The 27,374-nt window shown below is 40.3% G+C and overlaps 1 protein-coding gene across 2 annotated transcripts in view; it reads left to right on the top strand.

The window, feature by feature from the left end:
* Positions 1-27,374, top strand: part of LOC147310011 (thyrotropin-releasing hormone-degrading ectoenzyme-like) — a 287,532-nt gene that overhangs the window by 240,874 nt on the left and 19,284 nt on the right. For both annotated transcript variants that reach the window (XM_086270080.1, XM_086270081.1), the window contains exons 11-16: positions 1,743-1,831; positions 5,423-5,556; positions 5,648-5,703; positions 13,243-13,390; positions 13,490-13,593; positions 14,349-14,456. In XM_086270080.1, coding sequence (XP_086126206.1) covers positions 1,743-1,831; positions 5,423-5,556; positions 5,648-5,703; positions 13,243-13,390; positions 13,490-13,593; positions 14,349-14,456 — 639 coding nt within the window. The remainder of the gene's footprint in view (positions 1-1,742; positions 1,832-5,422; positions 5,557-5,647; positions 5,704-13,242; positions 13,391-13,489; positions 13,594-14,348; positions 14,457-27,374) is intronic.

Here is a 27,374-nt window from a genome sequence, read left to right as displayed (position 1 = left end):
GCTTCAGTTATAACATTTTTATATCACTTAGTTCATCTGTAAAGCTCTTTGTTAAAGCTTCCAAAGTACCTCACATACAACCACAGTAGAGGATCCACAAACCATTACCCTCTCTTCCATCTGCACTGACCTTGGTAGAAAAGACTTCAAAATGAATCGTTTAAAGAAATTGAATTGCTGTGTATCCTCAGGATTCTGTCATACCATTTAGATCACTGAAATTTTATCATACAATGTTTTTATCTACTTCTATCTACTACTACTATTTCTTAGTTGTGCTTTCTCTGAGAAAACTTTGGATTCCATAGCACCAACTAAGTATCGTTTAAACACCATAGGCTACCTGAGTATCATTGCTGAAACCTATCATCCATTTATAACCCCATTGTACGCATCTTATAATGGCTGTTTCCAGCAGGATCCAACAAAGCATGCCACAAAGCTCAACCATCCCAAAATGTTTTTTTATTTTACATAACAGTGAGTTCACTCCTCACCAGATCTCAATCCAATAGAACACATTTTGGATGTTGTGTAATGGGATTTTCTCGTCTAGCCCACAAATCTCCAGCAGTTAGGACCAAAATCCCAGAGGAATGTTTCCAACACCCTATACGATTAAGCCAGTTCTGATAAGAAAGACAGGGGTGTGTCCAACTTGGTATACGCAACCAAAGACAGTATAAAACATTTTTACTGACTATCCAAGCATTCTGAGGTCTCAGCTGTAACCAGGGTTTCTACCCATGAAAACAATGTGAACAGGAAAATGATAAACTGTGGTCATTTTGTGAAACCAGTATAGATTCCAGTATGGATTGAGGTTAAAACAATGTATTGAACAGATTAAAAAACACCCAAAGTAATATTTGAGCTGCTGCTTCTTTGTGATGAAAGAACCCACCTGAGATGGTCCAGGGATCTGAACAGGAAACCTCCCGTTTTCCAGGCTCCCCGTAGAGCATAACTTGCTGGAGAGATTTGGGATGTGTGGTCAGGAAACGCATCTGAATACCTAGGGAAAAACAGGAAAAAGGTTTAGGGCTTAGCCTGTTGTCATGAGGAAAAACTAAATGGATGGATGGATGGATGGATTTATGGATGGATGGATGGATGGATGGATTTATGGATGGATGGATGGATGGATGGATTTATGGATGGATGGTTTTGTTGGTAGATTTTCTTTTTCAGAGAATCTGAATTGTGTTGCTGTGTATTACTCCCACATTTCATCTGCCTTGCTGCTTCTCAGAAACCGTTTAACTCCTAAATGTCAACCGTTCAGGAAGAAAAACAGCCCAGTTCAATCCCAGCAGAACTGCCATTTTGTGGTAATATAATTGTTTTTTAAAAGCTCGATAGGTTGCAGAATCCACTCAAGCAGTGAAGGGGCATTTCTGTATTGTTCAGATGACAGTGAAAATGTAAAAATCACCCGACTAACCAACCAGAGTTTTCACTGGACAGCACATTTAACCTCCGTTTCTCAGAAAGAGACAATAACCTTCAGTTACTTCCACTTGACTGATGCTTGCTGACTGCTGCAGCTATTACACTCTCACTTCCTGTCCCTCTGTAACACAGTGAGCGTCACTCGCTCCATTTCCAGCTGAATGATGCTAAGAGATCATCGCTGACCATCGCTCTCTCTTCTCTCTGTAATGCCTCTCTATCTGATAACTGAGGCAATAAAACCCAATCCAATTCCACTGACCATTACTGACATCACTCTCTCTCTGTAGTTTACAGTGGCAGGTCCCTCTCACAGTCGCCGTGGGAAACACATCCGCCGTTTGTTCAGAGTCTCTCATCTGGATCAACAACAAGACAGGTACAGTAGTGTGGGTGTAATGATTCTCTGTGCTGCTCTCACGTCTCAGATCATTCATGAAAGTGTGCTCTGCAATCATGACTTAATTATCTTGAAATGTTACCTTGAAATGATGAGCCGCTGTCTTGGCATTGTTTTGTTATGCCAACAGACTAATCTATTTCCTGATCACAAATTAATTATCTCATTATCTCCAGACATGTAATCTGTAGTTAATGGGCTCAACAAATCGAAGCGAACAGATACAGTAGATTGTTTTGAGGGATCTCATTTTCAAGGTTAGAGGTCTTTCAGTGCTGGCAGTAAACACAGAACCCCCCACATATAAATATGGCTAATTCTTCATGTTTTCTTTTCTCATAAAATAAAGTTTTTTTCTTCTAAATAAAACTCCCTCATTATTTAACAATGTGTAAAACTCACTGTTGTTCAGCTTTTAGAGAAATAAAGGTCACACGAGCTTGTTTTTTTAAAGAATAGCGCGCTCTACAAAGTACAGCTGCATTTTCTTTGATATTAGGACGATTAAATTACTTCTTACAGACAACAAAAATTTTCTGTGTTGAGGTAGTGCTTTGTCTTTATTAGCTTTTGGAGAAAAGTGTGTTACATGAAAAATAAACCTTTCAGAATAAAGCTTGTTCCTCTTTTGTCTTGCTGGCTGCTTTATGGAATAAAATTCAGATTTTTTAAAGGTAATTCTGCCTGAAGCTCTGTGCCAGTGAAACCAGCTGTAAGACCCCACCACCTCCACACACACAGATCAGAGCAGGCATCGGTGACAGCAGATATGACGTTTATTAAGCCAGAAACAACGTGAAGCATGAAAAGAGGAGCTCGGCTTGAGGTGAGCTGCAAAGCGGCAGCTTCGGACAGGTTATCACAGTGTATGAGAGTTTCTGATTGGACTAGTCGAAGGTTTCACAGAGCCATCAGCTGATATGTGCTGACGGTTAGATTATCTAATGATTAAAGCTGAGCATGACTTTTGGGCCTCTCTGAAATAATGCTATTCTCACTTTATGAGTGTTGTCAGAGATGATAACTCTGTTTTCTGGCTTGTTCCCCTTCAGTCTCTTTAAAATGGACGTAATTCAGGCCTATTTTTGAGGAATATACTTCCTATATCTGTCTTTGCCTAAAAAAACATCAGGTTCTCATCTTTGGAAAGAGCTGACTTCAGAAGAAGAGTTTGGATTCTGGCATATCTTCACCTATTTGCAATGAGAAGAAAGGAGTCTTAAAGTTCACGACTCAGAGGTAGTTTGTTTCCTATCAGAGGGAATAAGTTGAAGAAGTGGGCCAGACTGGAGTCAGCTGCTATTTTCCCTGTTTTCCTCAGGCTGTTATACACATCCTGCAAGCTGTTCTACTAAAGCACTACAACCTAATTTTGCCATCTCTGAGAATATTCACATTGTTGTGTAAGATGCAGCGATCCTTAAAAGGTTGTGCAGAATGAGCAGGCTATTCTTAGCTGGTTGTAGTTTCAAGATATTTTTTTCTGCTGCACCCAATTTTCTATTTGGTTTGTGTGTTCCAAGTTTTCTAAAATGTTTAAATGTGCAAATGGGGCGTCCTCTGTACAAATATTCCTGGTTTGTACTCTTTTCCAAAACAGAACAAATCGGAGGACTTGGTAAAACCAGATTCAAAAATCTTATCATATCTTTTTAATGGCACATTAAGGCCAGATGATTTTAGAAATCTCTTTTTACTAATTTATAATTCAAAAAATCCTGTAAACAGCCTGGGAAAAAAATATTGTGCATGTTTTTTGGAATAAAATGTTGAATGAGACTGTGAATGATAAATGAAGTGTAACAGACTGCAACAGACTGTCGGTACAGACTGTCTTACCATTCCTACAACAGCCTCTCAGCCTATGATAAGATGAATGGGTTAATGGATGAATATTTTCATTAATATCACCTCAAAATATCTGCAGTCGATCGCTTATATCAAGTTTTCCAAATGTTTATATTTAAATATTAAAATGAGGCACTATCTAATAAAAACACTGTCAATGTCAAGTAAAATTAAACATTTTGTACATTTTCTTTCAGTTAAAATGAAAGAAGACATTATGAAAACACATAGAAACTCAAAACTGCTGACTTCACGGAAAAAAGAAAACAAACAAACAACTTTTAGAGCCATATTTACTAAATGGGCTAAAATGGTGCAGTCAGTTTATTTCAATACATGAAAAAAATCAAAACTTTACTGTTAAATATTGATACGATTAGTCAGTACCAAAAATATTAGCGTCCCCCCTCTTACAAGTTATCTTGTCACTGCACTCAATTTAATCCTTACAGTACTTTTATTTATGTCAAAACCCAGTTTGTTCTGGCACTAGAGCAGGGCGATATGACCAAAAATATTTATCACAAAATACATTTGAAAATTTGCGATAACGATATAACTGATGAAATATTTAACACTAGACAAAATACTTTACAACTCCACAACTTTATTAGTGGAAAAAAAAATCTATGTATTTTCACTTAAACAAACAGCTGTTTTTTTATGTACATTAAAGTTATATAAAAATTTTGCAGTGCAAATGCAAATTCCTTGCTGACAGTTTAACCAAAAGGCATTTCCAGTGGAAACTGGCCGACATATCCTCAGCATAACCATGTATAATATCCACAAAACTTAAAAAGAGGTTATACACACACAATACGGTAATATTATGTTGAAGCACAGTACGTATCACTCTGCGAGGCTCCGGCCTACGATAGCCGTAATGCTCCGACAATCCATCAAGCGGTGCGGGTTTGTAGCTTAGCAAAGTCGTACTGAAACATTTGACGCCGTGCACCACATAAAATCTTTTCGAGGTCAGTAAGCACAACCAGAATTCATACATAAGGCACACGGGATTATAAGGGGCGCTGTCGATTTTCAGAAAAATGAAAGGATTGATTTTAAGTGTGCCGTATTTTCCAAAAAACACAGTAATAACGACGGCCCGCTAGCACGTGCTACCAAAAATAGTGCTTTGTTGTGCATCTGACGGACGAAAGCTAAACCAGTTCCACACCACTGAAGTTGCAGCATTTTTACAAACCAGTTCTGGTTCATCTGTTTCATTCAACGATCCGCTTTTGCCCTTCTCATTCTTAGTCGCTGCCAGGCTTTTTCCGCCATGTGCGTATGAAAACAAAGGCTCTGCGCATGTGTGTTTTACCCATATTCTATCGCGATATTTCATTTTCTTATCGTTGCCCAACATTATACTGGTGTTATTGTGAACAGTATAAAACATTGCTATATTTTACCTTTATTATTATTGCTTGAATGACAACAGTGTATAAAGTGAGAAACCAACATTTTGATACCATGTAATGAGTTCATTGAGTGTTACTGTCATTTCACTTCAAACGTTTAAGCCCTAAAAATGTTTTTAAAAAACCCTACACTATAGGAGGAACTGGAACTGGAACTTGGAGTCCTCTGAAGATCCTGACAGGACACCATGTCGTTATCTGCCTATCTGATGTTTTTAATATTTTTGATGTCTTTGTTTTCTCGATGCTTGGATTAAGTGTTTTAATGTTTTGTTGTTGTGTTGTGTCTCAGAAACCCACAGGATTGGTCAGATGGATGACAGCACATGGTTGGTAGGCAACATCAATCAGACGGGCTACTTCCGCGTGAACTATGACCTCCAGAACTGGAAACTGCTTATTCAGCAGCTGCACACCAACCCCCAAGTAAAACTTGTCTGTATTCAGTAACATCTGCGTTTGTCTGTTTTTTCTCTTTCAGTTTTTCAATCCCTCTTTGCTTGTTGCTCACTTGCAGATCATCTCCGTTGGAAACAGGGCAGGACTTATCGATGATGCTTTTAACCTGGCCAGGTGAGATGATAGTTTGCTATGATATACCGCAGTGGCAGAAGTAGGAGAGGTTCTAGCCCTTTTCTCACTCTCTTTCTTACTTATTGGCTCATCTTTCACTCTGGCTTCAAGACATAAAAGCATGTGGACACAGAGGATGGAGCCAGGCAGATCTGTTGTGTCTGCTTCTGTGTTTCTTTTCCTATAAGGTGAAGGGCTTTTCTTGCACAGGACTGACAGTTTGTCGTCTTCTGTCAAAGAGATGGAAATTTTGAACATCGACAGATGTGTTTCAGAGTTGAGTAGGTGTTTTGTTTTGCCGCCGGGTATAGACTTCGATTTAGTTGGCCGTGTATACAGAGGTTTATTCTGTATAATGTGAGTTCAGTTGAGGCCCATGACTCTTTATACAGAAGAGTTCAGGACAGAGGTTTACCAGCACACACACACTTCCACCAGCACATGGAGAAGTGCAGCTCTGCGGCTCTGGGATTAGCAACACTGCCTTGTACTAGATTCTCCTCAATCCTGTATCATGTGTGATGTTTTATGTTCTCCCCTGCATTCTTATCATCAGTTACTTCCCACATATAAACATGCTTGGTGTGTGTCTCCAACAGCTTTCCAGTAAACTTTGGTTTTGCTAAAACAACACCTTTTTTTTAGTCTTAGAGAGAGAATCTGTTTTTCATTGAGTGAAATACCAACCACAACCATTTCCTCCAAACAAACTTTATTTTGCATACACAATCACACAGAGTACAATATGTAGCGGCAAACTTTGTCCGAGCTGTGGACAGGTTGCGCACATAGCCGCGCCATCCCAAGGCTTGGTTTTAGCATGGGGGGGGGTCTAGTCAAGACCCTTACTGGATACCGGTTGGGAATCAAACTTGTGACTCCTACTCCAAAGATTTGTAGTCTTACCACTACACTATTCGGCCACAGTTCCTATCCAGTTGGTCCTACAAGCACTCCAGGATCATAAAGCTTTCTGAGAATTTCAGAATTCACCTGCATTTCATTGAAATGAATTAAGTTCAGGTGCCAGAATTGTTTTATGATTGCGAAAAGTTGGATGATTTGAGCTCCATCATTTGTTTATAATTACTAAAATGAACCATCTGAGCAGCTGGCATTTAGTCCAGTATCTCTTTGATGTTACTACTGCACTGTTTTTGCTTTTTGGAATTCATGCAAAGTCTCCTCAAAGCTGCCGGTGTGTCCCCTGGTGCTACAGTACGGCTGTGAATGGGTCAAGGTATGAGCTGAATTGCCTCGCACACACCTGAGTCCGTCCACATTTCTGAATTCAAAGAAGTTGCATACAGACAGTGTGCAAAGAATTTGAAAAATAAGCAAAGGCAGACGGGAACTCTGTGATGAATGAGCGATCAGCAGTCACGGCGCGGGCGGAGGCGGGGGGAGGCTGAGTGAGTCGTTTCTCATGGTGATGTTTTCAGCCTGAAGCTTTTTGAGCACTGTAACCAAAATCTACTCTGACACCAAGCCTATAACTCAATCTACCCCCGTCTCCTTTTTTTCTTTCTGTATCTTCCCTTCCCTCTCTCAGCCATCTGTCCTCTGTCATGTTGAATGAGCAACATCCAGAGACGACTGCGCTGTCGTCTTCTGCTCAGGAGTGTGTGTGTGTGTGTGTTGAGTTGGGAGCTCAGCAGGAGGTTTCCATCTGTACCGAAAAAGAAACTACAGATCCATGAATATGCACACTGATAGCAGAGTACTCTTACTTCACCCTGGATCTGCAGTAGCACCACCACGCAACATTAGAAGACAAGAGTTAGTTTGTTTTTTAACGCGATGAGCTTTTTGTTTTGTTCTTTTTTAGTCCTCCCACGAAAAGTCTTTTTCTATGCAACATTTATTTGTTAAACTTTTTGAGGACAGGAAACACTTTGACAAGTTTCTCTGAGATGCTATTAATCCTAAAAGAAGCCTTCTGCTATATGTGAAACATTAACTGTAGGTCTCACACATTCGTTTTTGAGGCTTAGTCATTTTCCAAACGTGCTTTCTGAGCTCAACATCTGCTTCACGGATTTTCTCGCTTCTTTATTTCAGGAGTAAAGACGTCTAGAAGACACTAGAGCATTACAGGAACTTTTTCCAACTTAAAGTGGACTAAAGACATTTTTTCTTATGAATATGTAGAAAGATATCATTAGCTCAAAACACGTGTATTCTCGCTGCCTTAGTTTTACTCCGATAATACGCAATTAAATCATATACATCATATTTTCAGGGCTGCATGTGAGTGGATAAAAAACATTAAATGTATTTCATAAAATGCAGCCAAATCACACAACGAACACTTACAGGTGTGGACAGAAGTTTACATCCATCATGGGCATGAATGTCAGGGTAATTTTGGATTTTTAATGACTTCTTTGAAGTGGTGTTCCAGAGTGGAATGATTGCAGAGCATACATTTTTAATGACTTTGAAAAACAACAACTGGGTGCAATAGTTTGAATTTATTTTCAATTTTTTCTGATCCACATAGGGTCAGATATGAACATACATACTCAGATATATACAGTAGATATACCCTCACTAATATTTGGTTAAATGTATGGTAGCAAGTGGCACCTCAAACAGATGTTTTTGTTAGCCATCAAGGAGGTTCTGGCATAATTCTGGCTGCGTATTTGACCGTTCTTCCTGACAGCTTCTTGGTTCATCGGCATAGATCTGACTTTTAAGCATAGTTAAAAGTAGGGTTGAGGTCAGGACTTTGTGAAGGCCATTCCAGAAGTGCAATGTTAGCCTGCTGTATCCATTCCAAAACCAGTTTTGTTATGTATTTGTCCTGTTAGAACACCAAACTGTGTCCATCTACCTGTTCATTTTAGGTGAAGTTAAAGAATTTAGAGGCAATCCTCCAACTTCATTAATCTGTCTTGCTACCACCGCCATGCTGGACAATTAGTCCTGTGTTCTTAGCTTTGAAAGCCTCACGGTGACGCTGGTGCTCCAGCAGTTCCCAGTTCATGGCAGGCTTTGGCTGCACTTAGCAAAGGATTTAAGTGGGTGTATGTATATATTTGATTCTCCTGATGAGTGCATTCAACCTTCTTCAGACCACAGCTGTATTTTATTTATTTATTTATTCGAAATGTGCATCACGTTTTGGAAATCAGAAGGGAAATTACTTACATCTTTTATACTGCCTGAAGACTTTTCTCATTATCATTAAATGTCTGATTTAAATAAAGTTCTGTAACATTCCACTTTATATCCATACAGCTCATACATTTATGTGACATAACTAACATAATAACCAATCTAGTGCATCCCTGTGTGTGATCCACGGTATCTTCTTGTGGGCTTCCTCTGATTCATTTGGGACATTACTGGAACGAAATGTGTAATCCATGCATATAGACCAAGAAAACTTATTCCTGCACATCATCTAAGGGAAATTCAGAATCATCCTCTTTAATTTGATAACATGGAAGGCACAGCTTGTGTTGAATCTGCTGCCTGTACTTCATATCCAGTGATGGTGAGGTGAGGTAAAAGAAGGCTGGGTATGTGCAGTTTATAGTACCTCTTCTACAGTTTGATTCCTTGCTCGGGGATTTATTTCTCCACCTTATCGTGGCATCAACTGATTATTTCGGGGAGTGTAGTGCTCGTACTGATCGAAATGAAAGCCAGAAATTATTAAACCATGATAAACTCTTCAGGTCACAAACAAATCAGCTGCCAGGCCATCTAATGATCACTTCTGAGTCACAAAAAAACCACTGAGATCTGTTTTATCGCACTGAAGGCAAAAAAAAGAAACTGCCAGCTCTGCTCATTTAGCAGAAATGCGTCTTATTTATGAAGATGTTATTTCAGCCTTTTTCTGAGAGCTGCTCACTGAATTGATTCTTTAATCTCAGAATTAATTTCAGTCGTGCTGATTCTTCTTCTGCTGCTCACACTTCAATTGACCAAAGCCTGAGTAATCCACCCAGCACTAACTACAAATAGGAGGCAGCACGACTGTATGAAGGTGTGTGTGTGTGTGTGCGCGTGTGTTTGTGTGTGTGTCTCTGCGCGTGTGTGTGTGTATCACCCTAGTTTAGCAGTAATAAATGCCTCAGTGAGTGTACGCTTAAACAGTGATGGATGTTGCCTCTCTTATATGTGTGCACCAGTCCCTCGTTAGCTCTCCACTGAGCCTTGCTAATGGCTAATGGACAAACAATTAACTGGCCCTTAACGATGTTAATGAGTTAATGAGCTCGTTAAGACGACAACCCTGGGCGCAACAGAGAGAGAGCGAGGGAGACTGTAACTGAGAGCAAAAATTGAAAATCTATAATCGCTTCACTTCATTTCACAACTACACTAAAATTTAAAGCCCTGCTAGCATTTCCTAGAGATCCCAGTGTTCATTACAGACACAATATAGACAGAAAAGAGAAGGTGCTGAAAGGTGACTGTTTGTCCTGATGAACGAGAGTCATACAATCAAAACTGTAGAGTCCTTACAGAAGAGAGATTAACTAGGTAATCAAAGCTGAAGTCTGCTTACTGAGGTCCTTGTATTCAACCCTGGCAGTTTTATTGAGGATGTAAGCCACTGCATTAGGCAGCATCACCAGCAACATCTAATAATCCTATAACAATCTTGGTATTGTCGACCAGTCGTGTCCTCTAAAAGTAACTTACTTTTCACACACTCCTCCTTAACACCCTTGACAGTTGCACATTCACTCTGTTCTTTCTTCACTTATCTTGCAGTAAAATTTTAGCTGTCACCTCATATTTACCAAACAGATTTAAGCATGCTCATAAGTGATGAGTTCAACCTGCATTTTTATGACCAATAGAAGGAGGCCCATGTTCAGTTCTAAAGAAGTTTTTCTAAAGAAAACAACCCTTTAGCTCAGTCTTCAGTCTATGAACTATTTTTTTTCTCTGATACGTTTTATGGTCCAAAGTGCTTATGTAATATTTAAGCAAACAGGAAATCAAGCAGGACTTATCTTACCATGTGGTTGGTAAGTCTTCAACCAATGGGCATCCAGCTATCTTCAGTTTTTAAGTCTTTTTGTGGTTTTGTGACACATTTCTCAGGTTGAGGGTTCACAAAGAAGGCTATGAGCCATCAGGGGATTTCATGGTAGCAACTTCCATCTTATATATACAGTCTGTAATGATTTTCATTATCACTCTGCTCATCTAAATATAAAAAAAAATCACTAAAGGAAAGGTTCTACTTGTGTAATTCTTTGGTTCTATCTTCAGTTGATTTCTTTGTTTTTAGTTTTGTGCAGTTTTCAGTGGAGTGTGCAGTTAAACTTTTGTGGGGCTAAGTTTGTTGATGCATGTAAGGAGGCCTTTGTGTTATGAATAATCCATTAATTTACATAATAATGAAATCTCTCTGCCAGATGTGCAAGCTTTACAGTGGTTGGCAGTGGAAATAATACCTGACCTCATATTAAACTTCATAGAAAAGCTGCTGAGGTAGATTTTTTGACCCTTTTATTATTTTGACAGTTGTCGCTTTGATGATGGATCACGTGCAGCATCAGTGACGTGTGACACGAACGAGTCTCAGAGCTGATGTGGACTGATAGCTGATGGATGATGTTTAAAAAACAATGACAAATAAACAAATAAGAAAACAGATAAATGTCCAGCTGGAGTTGCCATGGTGACTGCAATCTCTCTCTGCCTTTATGTCGAGTCCCGTCAGTGTTTTTGCAGCGTGGTAAACAGGAAGTCTGTGCAGGCTGGATGGATTATGGTAATGTCCCAGAGGCCAGGTGCATGATGGGAATGGAGATGAATGTGTGGAGGCTGGTCGGGTTGGAAATGAGGCAGATTATGGAAATATGATGGTCTGGAATTCAGACTTTCTTTGGCAGCTCAGAGACTTAGCGAGTCTTATCTCAAACAGATTGACTTTCCGTGGAGTCTGCCCCTGTCATCTTGTCTGTCTGCCTCTGAAAATTAAAAACCAGCAACCCAAAAAAACAGTATTTCAATACAAGAACATTCACTTTCTTCACCTCCTCTTGTGTGTATGAGTCAGTCACTGTGATTGACATCCTCTGTAAAGGTCACTGTTCGGCGTCAGGCTGAGCTCTCTCACTGAACATCAATAATCAGAATCAAAAACAAAAAGAACCCTAATATTACTCCTGAGTTCACTTTGTGTCCTCCACCACCCTGCCTCATTAATATTCATGAGCTGTGGGCGTGAGCGAAGGTCAGTGCAGGAAACAGGTGAGGTGCCCACCCCTCACCAAAAAGCATCATGAATGTTAATGAATGCACAAAAGAAGCTCTTTAATATTGATGAGGCAGTGGATGTAACCGGGGCTGCTAAATAGCTCAGGTTAGAGGCCATGTTTTTGTTAATGTGTTCCTAAAGTGGTGCTTTTTAGGTTGAGGGTTAAACAATGAGGGTTAAAGATCAAATCTTCATTAAATCTATATTTACATTAGCTCAAGGGTCCTCTGTGTGTCCTGAAAATCTACAGAAATACTGAAATCAAAGATTCCGTACGGAATGGCAAGTGTGTCAAAAAACAACAAATAATTCATGTCTTAATTCAGTTCCTGGAAATATTCATGATGTGTCCCTGTTAAGGGAAAAGACACAAAAAAATACCTCAAAAATATAAATAACCAGAGAGAGGATTTGTGTTGATTGTTGCACTGAGATATTAGAGTCCCCAAAAATGACCATAAAAAATTCCTTCAAAGAATGACAAAACACTCTTACCAGACTTTAAAAAGGTCTCAACTGTTGTGCGAACATGGTCTCCCTCGTAGTCGCTAATGAAGACTAGCTTTTCTCTACTTTTTGCTTAATCATAGATAGACCTGGATTAGTAGAGTGCAGCAGAAAATACAGCAGAGCTGCTGTTAGAGCTGTTAGCTGGTTTCTTTCTTTCTTTCTTCAAAGTGGATCAAACATAATAAACTCACACAACATGAAAATTTAATCAAACTGTTTGACAGAAGAAAACTGTTATTTTTAAGACACTCAAGTCTAACATTAGCTGATGTAACTTGTAACCAGCTGCTGTTGTTGTTTCGCCAGCTCGTTGTCAGTTTTCTGGAGACGGGAGGATCCCATGTCTAATCTCTTGGCAATAATTAATTGTGACAGTGTTGTGAATAAGTAAGCATGTTTATGCACATTTTCATGTGTTAGAGACCTGACTTAATTTCAGGAGTTGTCTGTTTTCTTTGTGCTTTCACTTCTGTGATGAAGGGAACTCTTCTTAGATGATAAAGCACGGTCCAGACACAAGTTAAAATTTGTCTCCACTGTATGCAAATGCCTATGACTTGTCTTCACCTTTGCTTTTTGTATACTACATATGTGGCTCAGTTATTGTGCATTTAATATTTTTATTTTATTTTAAATTAACTTGACTGACTGTACCTTTAAAGTCTTTAATGTATTTTCCATTTGCTTCATGTTTTTAGAATTTTAAGAATAACTGTCTCCTCTTTACCAAGATGTTTTTGCCTTAACACTTTTCCCACTACTCATTTTTTATCCACATCATCTCTCCTCAGGGCGGGGTACCTTCCACAGGGTGTTCCTTTGCAGCTGATTGGCTATCTGCCAGAGGAGACGTCCTTCCTTCCATGGCACGCTGCCAGCCGAGCGCTCTACCAGCTGGACAAACTGCTGGACCGCACAGACGAATACAGGCTGTTCAGTGTAAACAACCAATCAGTCACAATTTTAATCGATCAGTTAACCACTAACTGCTTCTTGTTAGCAGAATAAAACATCTCTTATCATTGTGTGTGCTAACAGGACTACGTGCTGAAGCAGGTTGCATCGCGGTACCATCAGATGGGTTGGCCAACGAATGGCCCCGGCACAGAGGGCAACGTCCTGCAAGCATCCTACCAGACTGAGTATGCAGCAGACAGACATTCCTGTTGGTGGTATTGCACTAACAACACTCAGTCAGTCAGTGGAAGGCAGTGCCCCTTTAACAACATTTGTTCTTTGACTGAGAAACACCGTCGCATCATTGAAACAGAAAACAAAACGTAGTTCAGCATTCTAGCAGCCTGCTTATTCTCTTTCCTGTCACATCGTTGAGCAGAATTATTCATGTCAGATTCTTAGGTTACTTAACTCAAACTAATGAATCAGAAGTCAGCCGTATCTATGTCCAGTCTGGACAGAGGTGAAAGTCGTGGTTTAGCTTAGCTTGATGTTTGTTAGCTAGACTGCAAATCATTAATGGTTAAACGTGTTGATTTTAGGGGGATTTTTTTTGCTGACAATGAAGTTCAGACAAAGTAATATCTACCTTCTATGACTCAAACCTGGAAATCTCAGACCATAAATTTAACATAAAGAACCACCAGTCACCCTCCACAAAGTTATTAAGCACAGAGTGCTGTGACCTTTAAAAAGATCAGCTACTGCTAGCTAGCAAGTATTACGCTGCCACCCAGAATCTCACAGTATGCACTCCAAATAGAAAATGCAAGAATGCAATTTGAGACATGATAAAAGTTTAAGTATTAGGCTAAACCAGTCTGAAGATTTTCTGGAATAATCTCTGTGCTACATGTGAGTGATGTTCTGTGTCCAGACAAGAACCTATTGTCCATAAGATGTTTCTTTGAGCATTTTTTTCTTCTCTATGTCTATTCAGGGAGTTGCAGAGAGAGCTTATCATGTTAGCTTGTAGCTTTGGAAACAAACAGTGCCACCGTCAAGCCGTTGCCTACATCTCTGACTGGATCTCCAGCAACAAAAACAGGTACAAATACACTCGCAGACTGTTTCATTTAATACTTGTGCCAAACTTGGTGCTACATGTGAGACTGGAAGCCATCTATGGATAAAATAGGTGTGTAAAGGACTCATTTTAGGTGGAAGGTGATTATTCAAAAAGCCACCAGTAGTCACGTGTTTGCCTCAAACGATGCAACATGTAGAGATGTCTCAAACTAATGTCAAAAATTTAACTGAGCAAAAAATTTGCATCGTCCCAAATGTACAGTGATGGAGACTCTGCAGGGAATGCGACTTCTGGTGACATCAGTCTGAGACCAAGTGGAACAAAAATTCATCTGTTGGCAGCTAACATCTGTTCATTAGTTTCAATCACTGTTTGGGGGGACAAAAGACAAACTTTCCTTCTGTTAAATCTGAACAAAGGATCATTTTTTGAATGAACACATTCAGTGTTTTTAATATTTTCAAAGAGTTACCCAAACGTTTTCATCAGTAAAGATTAAGTTTGATGACCTCCCCAGTACCGTTAATGACCTCTCTTGTCTTTTATTGATCCATTTGCTTCTATGCTTTCTTTTTCTCTGTCATTCCTTTTGGCTCCAGCTCTCTCCAGTCACGTGCTGCTGGCTCCTGCGTTCCCTCTGTGTCCTTAACAAGATCTGCAAAATTAGATTTCAAACTGCAAATTAAATAGAAACAGATGCTGGAGCTCTGCACAGGACAGCAGGGAGCTGATGATAATAGGAGTTGTAAAAAACCCCAAAAACCCCCCCAAAAAGCACAAAATGAAACCGTTTCTACTCCATCCAGTTGAAAATGTGATTGGATCTAAACAATAGATGAATCCTCGCTAATCTCTGACATGTGCTTTTTTCTAAATAATAATCACCACATGCCGCAAAATATTTCTGGACTTACAGCATGCCCTTTCCATTATCTGTGTTTCTCAGTTCTAGCCTTGTCTTTTAAAGTTCGGTTGTTTACAGTGAACCAAATGGCACCCATTTTCTCTCCTCACTACAACACCACTGTGGCATTTTCTCACATTTTGGAAGCAGTCTGGAAATGCTTCATTCTCTTAGGTAGAAAAGTGCCAGATAAATCTACATTTATGCAGGATTAATCCCTCCAGGGGTGACTTTTTAATATTTCATGCTCTATTCACTAGTTTTTAATCCCATATGGAGATCACATGTATGTGATATTCCTCCCCATGCCCGGGTATTAATTAAAAACCTGTTTTGAATCAAAATGCTCCAATAATTGCCAGGAGAGAGAGCTCATCTGACCTCATTTCATAGGTACACGAACTTCTTACTGTCTACCAAGTCGCCAAAGAAAAACTGAGAGGTAGGGTTGGGACTGCGTTGCATTTTAGCCAAGTGCTAATGAAAGATCCTTTCAAAGACAAGAAGATGGTACTTTTAAAATCAGTTCTTCTATGCAATAGTCACATTAGTGAAAACAGTCGCTGGCTGAAGCAAAACGAGACTATGAAATAGCTGCTTTGAAAACAGGGACCAGGTCAGCAGCACTCACCAGCTGCAATGTTTGAACTGACTTTGATGCATCAAGAGGATAAAAAGGCAACACGTCAGAATCACCTCCTGTCAGTGTGTCATTCAAAGGTGTCAAGTTACCAATTGCATGCAATTTGTCATAGAATATGACACATTAAAATTGCACATTTGTTGTCTTCTAATGCAACTCTGTTGCTGTTTACATACACAGGAATGCATATCAAAAATTAACATTAACAAAAATTAACAAAATTAACAATCCTAACTGTTCACAGTAAGAATCCACATTGAGCTGTGGTTCAAAGTGGTTACTCAGAGGTAGAGGGTGTTGGAAGCTAAACCAACCAGTTGGTTGACGCAATTGCTTGCAATCATTCACCAAAAAACCAAAAGATTCAGGGCCATAACCAGGTTTCCATTTCACTTTCACTCTCATGTGAGTGGATCATTGAATGCATTAACATTTGATCATGCCAAAACATACACCAAAGAGTAGTTCTGAATCCAACCCTGACGTTTGAGCCTACATACAGAGACAGAAGTTTTTTTCTTTTCTAAACTTTACCCGAACTCTAACCTCTTTTTCATGATGTCAGCCCTTTTTTATTCTCCGTTCGGCTCTAATTATGATTGTATAGTTGAAATTTCACATGTAGTCTCAAGCACTTTGTGTAGTCAGTGAGAGTAGAAAAGTGCTGTAAAAATGGAAGTAGATTATATTACATTACAATATGAATTAGAACTGACAGTTATCAACTTACTTGCACTTACAACACAAAGCTGAACACGTTCCTACTGATCTGCAGGAAAAAGAAAAGGAAAGAAAAAGAACACGTGAAGCTAAACTTTGCTTGTTGCTTGTTCATTTTAAAGCTGCCGTCCCACAGAAATGTGCCTTCATATAAATGAACACCTCCATTTCATTCATATATAGTTTTTGGGTTTTTTTGCTGTTGTTGTTTTTTATTCGAAATCACCTGCTGTGATGTGACTCAGACAAAATAAAATAAAAAAAATTCTGGTCCAGAACAATGAGCTGCTAATATTTTAGTGCCTACATCCCTCTGGAATATTAATCATGTCCTTCGGGGGTTACTTTGTAAATTAACCATCTGAATGGCTCAAAAATGATCTGCTTTTAAATGAATCTTATGCTCTTATGCGTCTGCAGCCATCAATGGATTATGTGGTTGAGGTTTCAGGGACAACAATGGACTGCTAGCCCCCCATTAACCCCTGTTACTTCCCTTTCTTGCTTTGTGTTTATTATTCTTCTGCCAATTATTTTAGGAATATGCAAACAAAGAATCTGAAACTGAGCTGAAGTTGTGCTGCAGAGTTTAAGCCTTTGTGTCCAACACGTTGCTTCAGACTGAGATTCAGATTCTTCCTGATGGATTTTCATGAAATATGGTTCAGACATTTATGGTTCTGGGGTTTAATGTCAGGTTGACATTTGCTGTTTCGGGTCAAATATCTCGACTACAGTTAAATGGATTCCCATGACATTTGCACATTTATGTCTCCATTAAGAGGAATTGTCATAACTTCATCATCTGGCCTTTAATCTAGCGCCGGTACAAAGTGGGCGCCAAGCAGTTTGACACATTGATTAATGATTGGAGTCTGGTTAAATGAAAAAAGGAGCATAAATACACATCTGTAACAACATGCAACCACAGTTCTCTGCATTAAAATAATGCACTGTCCACACGCCTCCTCCAGCTGCATTCTTATACAATGTTCCCTTTAGATGAGAACCAGTAACCATAACTGGACAAAATGGAGTCAAGTTTGGTGTGCCTGACTCTAAATCCCTCCCCAACAAGTCAAATATTAAATGTGAAAGTGCCAAAAACAGTAGTTATGTTAAGGGCTGGTTTTAAAAGCAATCAATGCCCATTCGATCCCATTATAATTCCAAACACTTAAAAAACACACACACACTTTATGGAGACAGTTTGCTAATCGAGCTAACTAGCTGATAATTTAGCGATCAATCCTCTTATCTAAATATGGTAACCTCTAGATCCAAAAGGTGACATGTGACTAATTTTGATTGTTTAGTCTAAATGTGAGGGTGGATATGTCCATATTTTATACCCAATAGTCTACAGTCTGCTGTAAATATGAATGACTGGGGAATTTGGCCCAGCTAGATCCTACTTTCCCAGCTGTTATGATGTGATTACATTTGTTCAAAATGTCACTCTGCTGCATTGTTTTTATCCTTCATGACTATAGTGGAAAAAGAATAATCATAAGCGATAATAAGCTAGCTGTAATGAGAGCTTCAGTCTGATTAAAGAATATTCTAGCCATGGAACTTCTGATGGTCATCTCTCTGCAGGTCAACAATGGCAGCACCACAGACTGAGGTCATGTGTCTTTATTGGGTACTTTAAAATGTTTTATCAGACTGACAGGGTAGTTTTCTAATTTCTATATGATATTTAGACTGGAACGTCAGACATACAGACACATGGGCAGACAGACAGAGCAGATGGTGAAGAGCCATGTTTACCATCAGAGTAGGCGTTTGATCCAGCGGAAAAATATTTCAGAAGAAAGATGGAGCTTTAGGACATAAAACATCCTGTGCAAACTGTTAAAACACATCCACATACAAAGGAAGCTCGTTAATGGGAGCTAAGCCATCTGGGTGGTTGATTATATGGAGAAAATGCAACATTAGGAAGTTATTTTCATTGTGCAGGTGGCAAAATAGATGTAGTAGCAGGAGGACAGCACAGAGTATTACTTAATGTTTTACATGATTAATAACCTGGTAGTGTTATCTGGGTAAACACACTCGATGTCATAAATACACTCGAGTGCGCAGTGTTTGGCAGCTGTCGCCTGAGAAGGACTTTAATGCTACAGTCAGCAGTAATGTGGAAGTTAGCCAACCTGTGTGTGTGTGTGTGTGTGTGTGTGTGCGTGTGTGCGTGCGTGCGTGCGTGCGTGCGTGCGTGCGTGCGTGCGTGCGTGCGTGCGTGCATGTGTGTGTGCTGGAGCTTGCTCTTAAGTGGAGCATCTCTAAAATGATTTCCCAGGTCGCTGAATGATGTAATTGTCCCTGCATCACTCACTCTGTGCTCACACTGAATGCATGCACACGCACACAGTGTTATAGTCCACAATATTATTTTGCTGCCAGTTGAGCTCACTGTATTGAGATGAAAGTTTGGTTTGCTGACAATTTAGGTCAGGTACACGCACATCTACACACACACACACACACACACACACACACACACACACACACACACACGCACAGATACTTTATAGTGTGAAAGAAATGTTCACCTTTTTGGCTTTACTTTAGATGATTCAGGCCAGTAACCAGCTGGAACACGAGGTCTGTGTGTGTGTTGGTGTTTAACCCTGTGAGGTCTCAGACATGGTGGGTAAAGTGTGTCATAATCTCTGAAGGTGACTGGTCACACTCCTTATTTGTATCCTCGGATGCTGTTAGAGTAGCTTTGCATGATTTTCAGATCAAAATGAGCTTTATTTTATACCTGACCTTGGTGCAGCCCCTTAGAGCTTGTTCTGTAACATGTCTACCTTTCAAGGATGCTTCTTTGTGATTGGCTGATCCTTGTGAACAAGAGTCAAACTGCAGCAGTCTGCACTGACAAGCAGGGTTTCCTCTTATCCAAGTATCTTCAGGGTTAACCCAGAATTTTCTGTACCGTGAAGATGGTTCACTTCAACATGTTGGCTTATGCTGCAGACCAAGCAGGTGTCACCACCTTTAACCTATCAAATCTCCAGAAAATAGCCTCAGTAATCCCGAATCCTTCTGTGTATGCTTAGTAGTGTCGAAAGTTTGTCATTTCTGTTTAGAGTCTTTGTTCTTCCTCGATGAGCATCGGTAACGTTCAGAAAGTAAGACAAAACTGTATTCATTTTTTCCCCACTGGCTGCAGACATTTTTTTAAAATTTATTAGTAACAGTATTTGATCCCTATCAGGGCACTTGTTTTATTTTATATCACATTTTACTACATTTCACACGTAGCCTAGTCCAAGGCTGCATTTGAATTCTGTTTGATGTTTATTCTTCAGCACCGAGGCTGTGGATGAGCAGATAAATCTAAAACCTTTTTCACGTAAATAATATTAATAATGTATACTTTATTGATCCACGTGGGTAAATTACTCTCTCTGCATTTGACCCATTCACTCAGTGAAGCAGTGGGCAGCCACTAAGCAGGCGCACTGGGGAGCAGTGTGTAGGGACGGTACCTTGCTCACGTCTTCGTACTGTAATCAGATAGAGAAACCCTCAGATTATCTTAGGGGGTTTCATGTGACCACGTATCCTGATTGCCAATGTTAGGGTGAGTGGATTTAGACACCAGAAAGATACCCAGATATGTTGAACTTAATTCGTGGTGCAGCACCCAGGTTGGCGTGCATGAGATCACTGCAGTTGTGTCTAAAATTCTTCACTTATTCACGACTCTTTGAAACTACATATAGCTCATCTGCATTATGGGGAAAAATCCAAACACCTGCCAGATAATTTTCTCTGTGCTTTTAGCTGACATGCATTTTTCTCGTGAGTATCTGTTATTATATTAAGCTTGTTTTTTTTAAAACTTACTTTAAAAGTGATGATGGCATCCAATACATTTTCCTAGGTCCCATCTAGGACGCTGAGACGCAACATGAAATGGCATCCTAGTCTCAACCTGCCACAAAAACAACTTTTCAATTAAAAATAGATGTTGTATTTATTATTCAGCAGATTTGCAAACACAGAAGTGTGAATTAGTGTCGAGGTGAGCTAAGGACAAAATAACTAACTAGCAAACAAAGTTGTGTGCAGATACAGCCTGAGATAATCTGCTAAACACATCTCCAACATAAGCAGGTCACAGCTGTTCACTCCTTCAGATCAAACTTCACAGGTTACAACAAACACTGGAGTGACAGGCTGGGAGATGAGGAAGTGAATGATAAGATAAGATAAGATAAGATAACCTTTATTAGTCCCACACGTGGGAAATTTGTTTTGTCACAGCAGGAAGTGGACAGTGCAAAAGTTATGACGCAAAAATTAGAATACAATAAGAATAAATACAGTACACAGCTGTACAGAATAGAATAAAATAATATACTATATACAGTAGAATAAAATAGAATAAAAATATACAATAAGATAAAAATAGAATACGAATGCTATATACAACTGAGTAAAAATACAACGATGCCAGAAAAGATTATTGCACTTAGTGTTATTGCACATGTGTGGATGTGTGTGTTTGTTCAGTTAAAGTCTTTGTTGTGGAGTCTGACAGCAGTGGGGAGGAAAGACCTGCGAAATCTCTCCGTCCCACACCGTGGGTGCCGCAGTCTCCCACTGAAGGAGCTGCTCAGTGCTGTCACAGTCTGCTGCATGGGGTGGGAGACGTTGTCCAACAGGGATGACAGCTTAGCCGCCATTCTCCTGTCACTCACCACCTCCACTGGGTCCAGAGGGCATCCTAGAACAGAGCTGGCCCTTCGGATCACCCTGTTCAGTCTCTTCCTGTCCCCAGCAGAGATGCTGCCGCCCCAGCAGACCACACCATAAAAGATAGCAGAAGCCACCACAGAGTCATAGAAGGTCTTCAGGAGTGGGCCCTCCACCCCAAACGACCTGAGTCTCCGCAGCAGGTACAGCCTGCTCTGCCCTTTCCTGTAGAGGGCGTCTGAGTTATGAGTCCAGTCCAGTCTGTTGTTCAGATGAACACCAAGGTACCTGTAGCTGTCCACAGCCTCAATGTCCATACCCTGGATGTTCAGTGGTTGCAGTGGAGAATGCTTGTGCCTGCGGAAGTCTACCACCAGCTCCTTGGTTTTACTGGCGTTGATCTGGAGGTAGTTCAGCTGGCACCAGTCCACAAAGTCTTGGGTCAGACCTCTGTACTCCTTGTCGTCCCCATCAGTGATGAGGCCGACTATTGCTGAGTCATCAGAGAACTTCTGCAGGAAGCACTGGGTGGAATTGTGGGAGAAGTCTGCAGTGTAGATGGTGAAGAGGAATGGAGCCAGAACCGTTCCCTGTGGGGCCCCCGTACTGCAGACGACCCTGTCCGACACACAGCCCTGAGTCCTCACATACTGTGGTCGGTCGGTGAGGTAGTCCAGGATCCAGGTAGTGAGGTGATGGTCCACTCCAGAGTTCTCCAGCTTGTCCTTCAGAACCGAGGGAAGAATAGTGTTGAAGGCACTGGAGAAATCAAAGAACATGATTCTCACAGTGCTTCCAGCGGTCTCCAGGTGAGCGAGGGAACGATGTAGGAGGTGAATGACGGCATCATCCGCGCCAATGCCAGGCTGGTAGGCAAACTGAAGTGGGTCCAGTGATGAGCTTGTTAGGCGCCGAAGCTGAGCCAGGACCAACCGCTCCAGGGTCTTCATCAGGTGGGATGTCAGAGCCACCGGCCTGTAGCTGTTGAGGTCCTTGGGGCGTGAAGTCTTTGGCACTGGTACAACACAGGAGGTTTTCCAGAGCTGTGGGACTCTTCCCAACCTCAGGCTCAGGTTGAAGAGGTGCTCCATCACCCCACACAGTTGGTCCGCGCAGGACCTGACGACCCTCGAGCTGATGCCATCTGGACCCGCTGCCTTCTTGCCATTAATCCTCCTCAGTTCCCTCCTAACCTGGGTGGTTGAGAGAGACAGGCTGGAGCCTTGTGTTGAGTGTGTATTGGATGCTGTTGTTGGGGGTGGGGGGGAGTGAGCAGGGTGAATAGAGGAGGTGTGAAGTGTCTGAGGTGTGAAGGATGTGGTATGTAGGATGTGGTCGTCAGGCTGTAGATTAATTAGAACCACTTAGCACTCACACTCTAGGACTATGTATACTCTTTCACAAAAGAAGGAATCGCCATTCACACAAAATATGAAGTAACATTTTCATTTGGTGTTGTGAGTTACTTCAAGTAAACCATGTAAGGGACATTAATAGATTTGGACATTGTGGGTGAATTAAAACAGTAAAACAAAGAAGAGTGGGCTAAAAGTCCTCCACAGCAACATGAAAGACTCGTCCCTGGTAAATAAGTCAATAAATCATGCAGACCAAAAGACTGATATCTTCATGTCACGCTAATATTTTACCGTCACTTAAAGTTGTGATATAATATTAGTGCTCAAACCAGTGGAATCTTCAGCCTCTAAGCAGTTCTTCTCTGGGGGATTCTTTCCAGTCGCAGTGTAATTGTCTTTCTCTGTGTGAAGTGAAGTGATCAGGCAGGTGTTCTGACTTCACCTAATGAGTTTGTGATTTGTTTTTGTCTCTTCAGAGGTGTGTCGGTGTAATTGCTCCCCTGGAAATAAAACTTACACTCAAGTTTCACTCAACATTGTCTTTTTCATTCCAGGCAGTTGTCAGAGTTTTAATTTGGCATTTTAAGAGAAGAATGCATGATGAGAAATAAAGAAAAGAATAATGGGTATTCTTTAATGTTAGAGACTAGTGTAGGCAGTCCTGTGAAACCTAACTGGAACTTAGATGAATATATTCAAGGTTTCTTTCAAATGTTCATCAAAGTTATATTTTCAGTTCAGCACAGTAATGGGCAAATCTGATCTGACATACAGTAAATAAACATGACCCCCCCCAAACCTGCTACAGAACGGTCTTAGACTTTCTCATCTGAATTTGACCTTCGGACTAGTCTTATTGAAATCTTGTGAGACCAGGTTCTCCTCATGCAGAAATAATCTTTCAGTAGGCATAGATCTAAAGTTTTAAATAGATAAATAAATTATTAGGGAAGTGCTTCAAGGAGAACAGAGACGAGCACAGGTGTTACATCGGGTATGACCTTCCACATTCTGAAGTTTATTCTTTCACAGAGATTTACCTTTGTGCACTTTCCTACAGCTACTCTATACAGAGGAACACAGTGAAGTTATTCTGAACTAGACAACAAGCAGTCAGGTTGTCCTTGAGGTCTCCACAGAGGCAGAACAGAACACGGTCAGGTTATCATCCCCCACAAAGGCTCCACTGGGCCCAGCTCCTCAAAATAGTGAGAACTTGCCAAATAGAGAGGTCATCTCTAAAAAATATACACTGTATATACTCAACAGACACTTTATTAGGAACACCTTGCTAATACCAGGTTTTACCTCCTTTTGCTTTGAGCTGCCATAACTGTTTGTCCTACAAAGATAACATTGATGACTTCCTCTCAACCTTTAATGAAGAGTTTTGACAATTCAGTATATATGTAAATGTGGTTCAACAACCATTAGAACGGTTTCTGTGTAGCTACATAGACAGACCACCATCACCAACTTCTGATTCACACTCAGTAGATAAGCACACCTGAAATATGACAAAAGCTGCTCAGTTTAGACAAGAGCTTCAGGGGTTGTTCTTGCTTTAAAGAGGTTTAGAGTTTATTCTTGATGGCACAGATTTAACAAGGTGCTGGAAACATACCTCATACTTTTGGTCCATATTGACATGAAACCATCATGCTACACTTCCATCTTGTTCCACCACATCCCAAAAGTTTTCTGTTGGAATGGTGACTGTGGAGGTCATTTCAGGACAGTGAACTTGTTGGCATGTTCAAGAAACCAGTTTGAGATGATTTGATGGTTATAACTGTGCTCATAAAGGTCAGCAAAAACACTCAGGTACAGTAGGCTGTGAGGTTTAAATTATGCTCTTTTGCTACTATGGGGCCCAGAGAGCACCAAGAAAATATCCCCATAACCTTTACTCCAGCACCGTTGATACAAGGTAGGATGGATTCATGCACTCGTGTTGTTGATACAATCAAAATGCAGCAAAATTTGAGATGAAATCCGACCCGGCAACATTTTTCTAATCTTTTGTTGAGACTGTGAATTGTAGCCTCAGCTTTCTGCTCTTAGTAGACAGGAGGTACATTCAGTGTGGTGCGGAGACATATGATACCAGATTTTCAACAAATAAGGTTCTCTGTTTTCCTTTAAATAAAGCAACTTGAACATCATGTTGAATTAAATAAGACATTAAACATCAGAATGAGACCACAAACTCAGGAAAGTGTTTACTGATGCCACAGATTTTACAGTCTCATAGAAACTTATATTACAGATTTATTTTTCACAACCAGAGGAGCACGCCCTACTGCCTCATACTGAGTCACTTAAATATGAAGCTGCATCCATCTTTTATAGACACTTACACGGATGTGGACTTTGTCAGGTACACATGAAGTTTTTTTATGTTGTTTTGACAGTTCAGAACATTTGTGTAGACTTTTTTCCCTTCATGGATGAAATGAGATTCATGGTGTATCAAAGGTCTTGCTCGAAGGGGCTCCAGATCTCGCTCTTATCAATCAGCCTGTACCACCAGGTGTTGCTTTTTTCCTCCAGCAGTCAGATAACTGAGAGACAGTTTGTGTAACCAGCATTCAGTGTGCCAGGTCACCTCACAGATTCCTCTTTTATTGCTCTGCCTGCAAATGGTGATACACAGCACAATAATAAATGTTGACACAAGTCGTGGGGTGCTTTCACAGCAGGTTCAAAATAAGAAACATCATTCAGTTTGTGTTCAAAGACTTTACAAAAAAAACAACTTTACAGACATATGACTGACACAAACCCAGCTCATTTTATTTTAATAAACTTTGTGTGCGTTTATTTTCTCTGGTGTCACAGAGAAGTTACAAAAAGTAATCAGCTAGAAGCAACATGAATCAAGACTGCAACTACAACATGTGTTATGTTGTAAATGGAAATAAATGGACTAAAATATATAATAACAAAACACGCATTTGTGACAATAAAACACTGGCAGCAATAAATAGAGAAAAAATGTCAGATATTGTGTTATTATATCTTGTTCACCTCTTTGCTAATGACGAATCAACTCCATCAGCTGTTTATCACATCAAACGAGTCTGTTATATTGTGATGTTGGATATTAACCTCCTAACACGGTCAGTACCAACTTGTTGATTGTTGAGAGGTTAATGGGTGTTAATTTGTGTTTTTTTTACTGCTGATCCAGTAAGGGTCATGAGGGCAGCAGTCTAATCAGAGATGACCAGACCTTCCCGTGCCCGGCCACTCACTCCAACCTCCTCCAGGAGGATACAGGGGCAGAGTTTTCTATGTATTCAGATAGAGGCTTAGGTTATTATTCTACCTTGTTAGTGTTGAAATAATTGTATTTGTCTGAACAAAGCAAACATCACCATATTATGGGTTCATCTACAGCTGGTGGTAATCACCAACAGAGGAAATGAGGTTCCTCTGTAGGCTGTCTGACCTCTCCCTTAGAGATGTGGACAGAACAGAGCATTATTCCTCCACATCAAAAACAGCCATTTCAGATGATTCAAGGATTTGACCAGGGTGCTTACAGGTGAGATGTTTCAGCATTTCCAACGGAGATTAGACCCGAGGGCACACCCAGAACATGCTGGTGAAATTGAATCTCTCAGCTGGCTTAGGAATGCCTCAGACTCCCCGAAGAAGTAAGTGTTAGAGGAGCTGGAGAGGGAGAGAGAAATCTAGGAATCTCTGCTTAGACAGGTCTTATTTTTGTACCTGTCTATTCATTAAGTAAATCACTCATATCTGGCACCCTGGAAGATCAATATTCAGTTCAAACGACAAGAGCAGCTGGTCGATTGTACAGGTTGTAAACCAATAACAGGGTTAATGAGTATTTAGAGTTGGTGAAAATGCAAATATTGGCCATCCCAACGACTGTGACTGTTTATGAGTCCTTCCATGATTAATATAGCTGAACACTCTCTTTTTTTCCCTGTGAGAGAACTTTTAGGATTTAAGTGACTGGCTTCTTTTCACTTTTTCTGGTTGCTCATATTTCTTCCCATGTTGAACATGTTTTTAGTAGTGTTGCTTGGTCTTGCTTGCCAGCACTTATACTACACCACCAACTTTCATCAACTTCTGGTAATTATGACTAAAAGACTATTACGGGGCAGTAGCTTCTGTTTTAGTCAGTTGCAGCTGCGACAATGCGGTCATAACAAGTAACTATGGATGGGAAACACAAGAAACAAGCCTCCTTTACTTTAGTTCTGATCAGTCCAGAATACCATTTTAATGACTTCCATCTCATCAAATTTATAAATAAGAGAGAACATTAGGGTCATCAACAAAGAGTCACTTATGGACTTATTGTTTTGCAATGGAACTGAATCTAAAAGTTCTTAACTGCAACTCTAACAGCCTCAACTTGAATTACATAAAAAACACGCAATCAATTCAAAACTGTTCAAAATGACGAGTTTGGTGACTGCAAAGAAATGCAGGGATCAAAAAGCTTTTATCGCTGCAGCTTAAACATGAACAAAGTTCCACAGCAGTACGGCTCATCCACCCTGCCAACACAGTCAGACTATCTGAATCCACTGAAGCACCAGAACAAATGCCACGGT

Source organism: Aulonocara sp. 'chitande type north' Nkhata Bay, linkage group LG17 (genome assembly GCF_057382095.1).
Source record: "Aulonocara sp. 'chitande type north' Nkhata Bay isolate Kocher_YH1m ecotype deep benthic linkage group LG17, A_spYH_male_GT1.1, whole genome shotgun sequence".
Classification (NCBI taxonomy): Eukaryota; Metazoa; Chordata; class Actinopteri; order Cichliformes; family Cichlidae; genus Aulonocara; species Aulonocara sp. 'chitande type north' Nkhata Bay.
The sequence above is the reverse complement of the archived record's forward strand: the minus strand, read 5'-3'. Positions and strand labels throughout refer to the sequence as shown.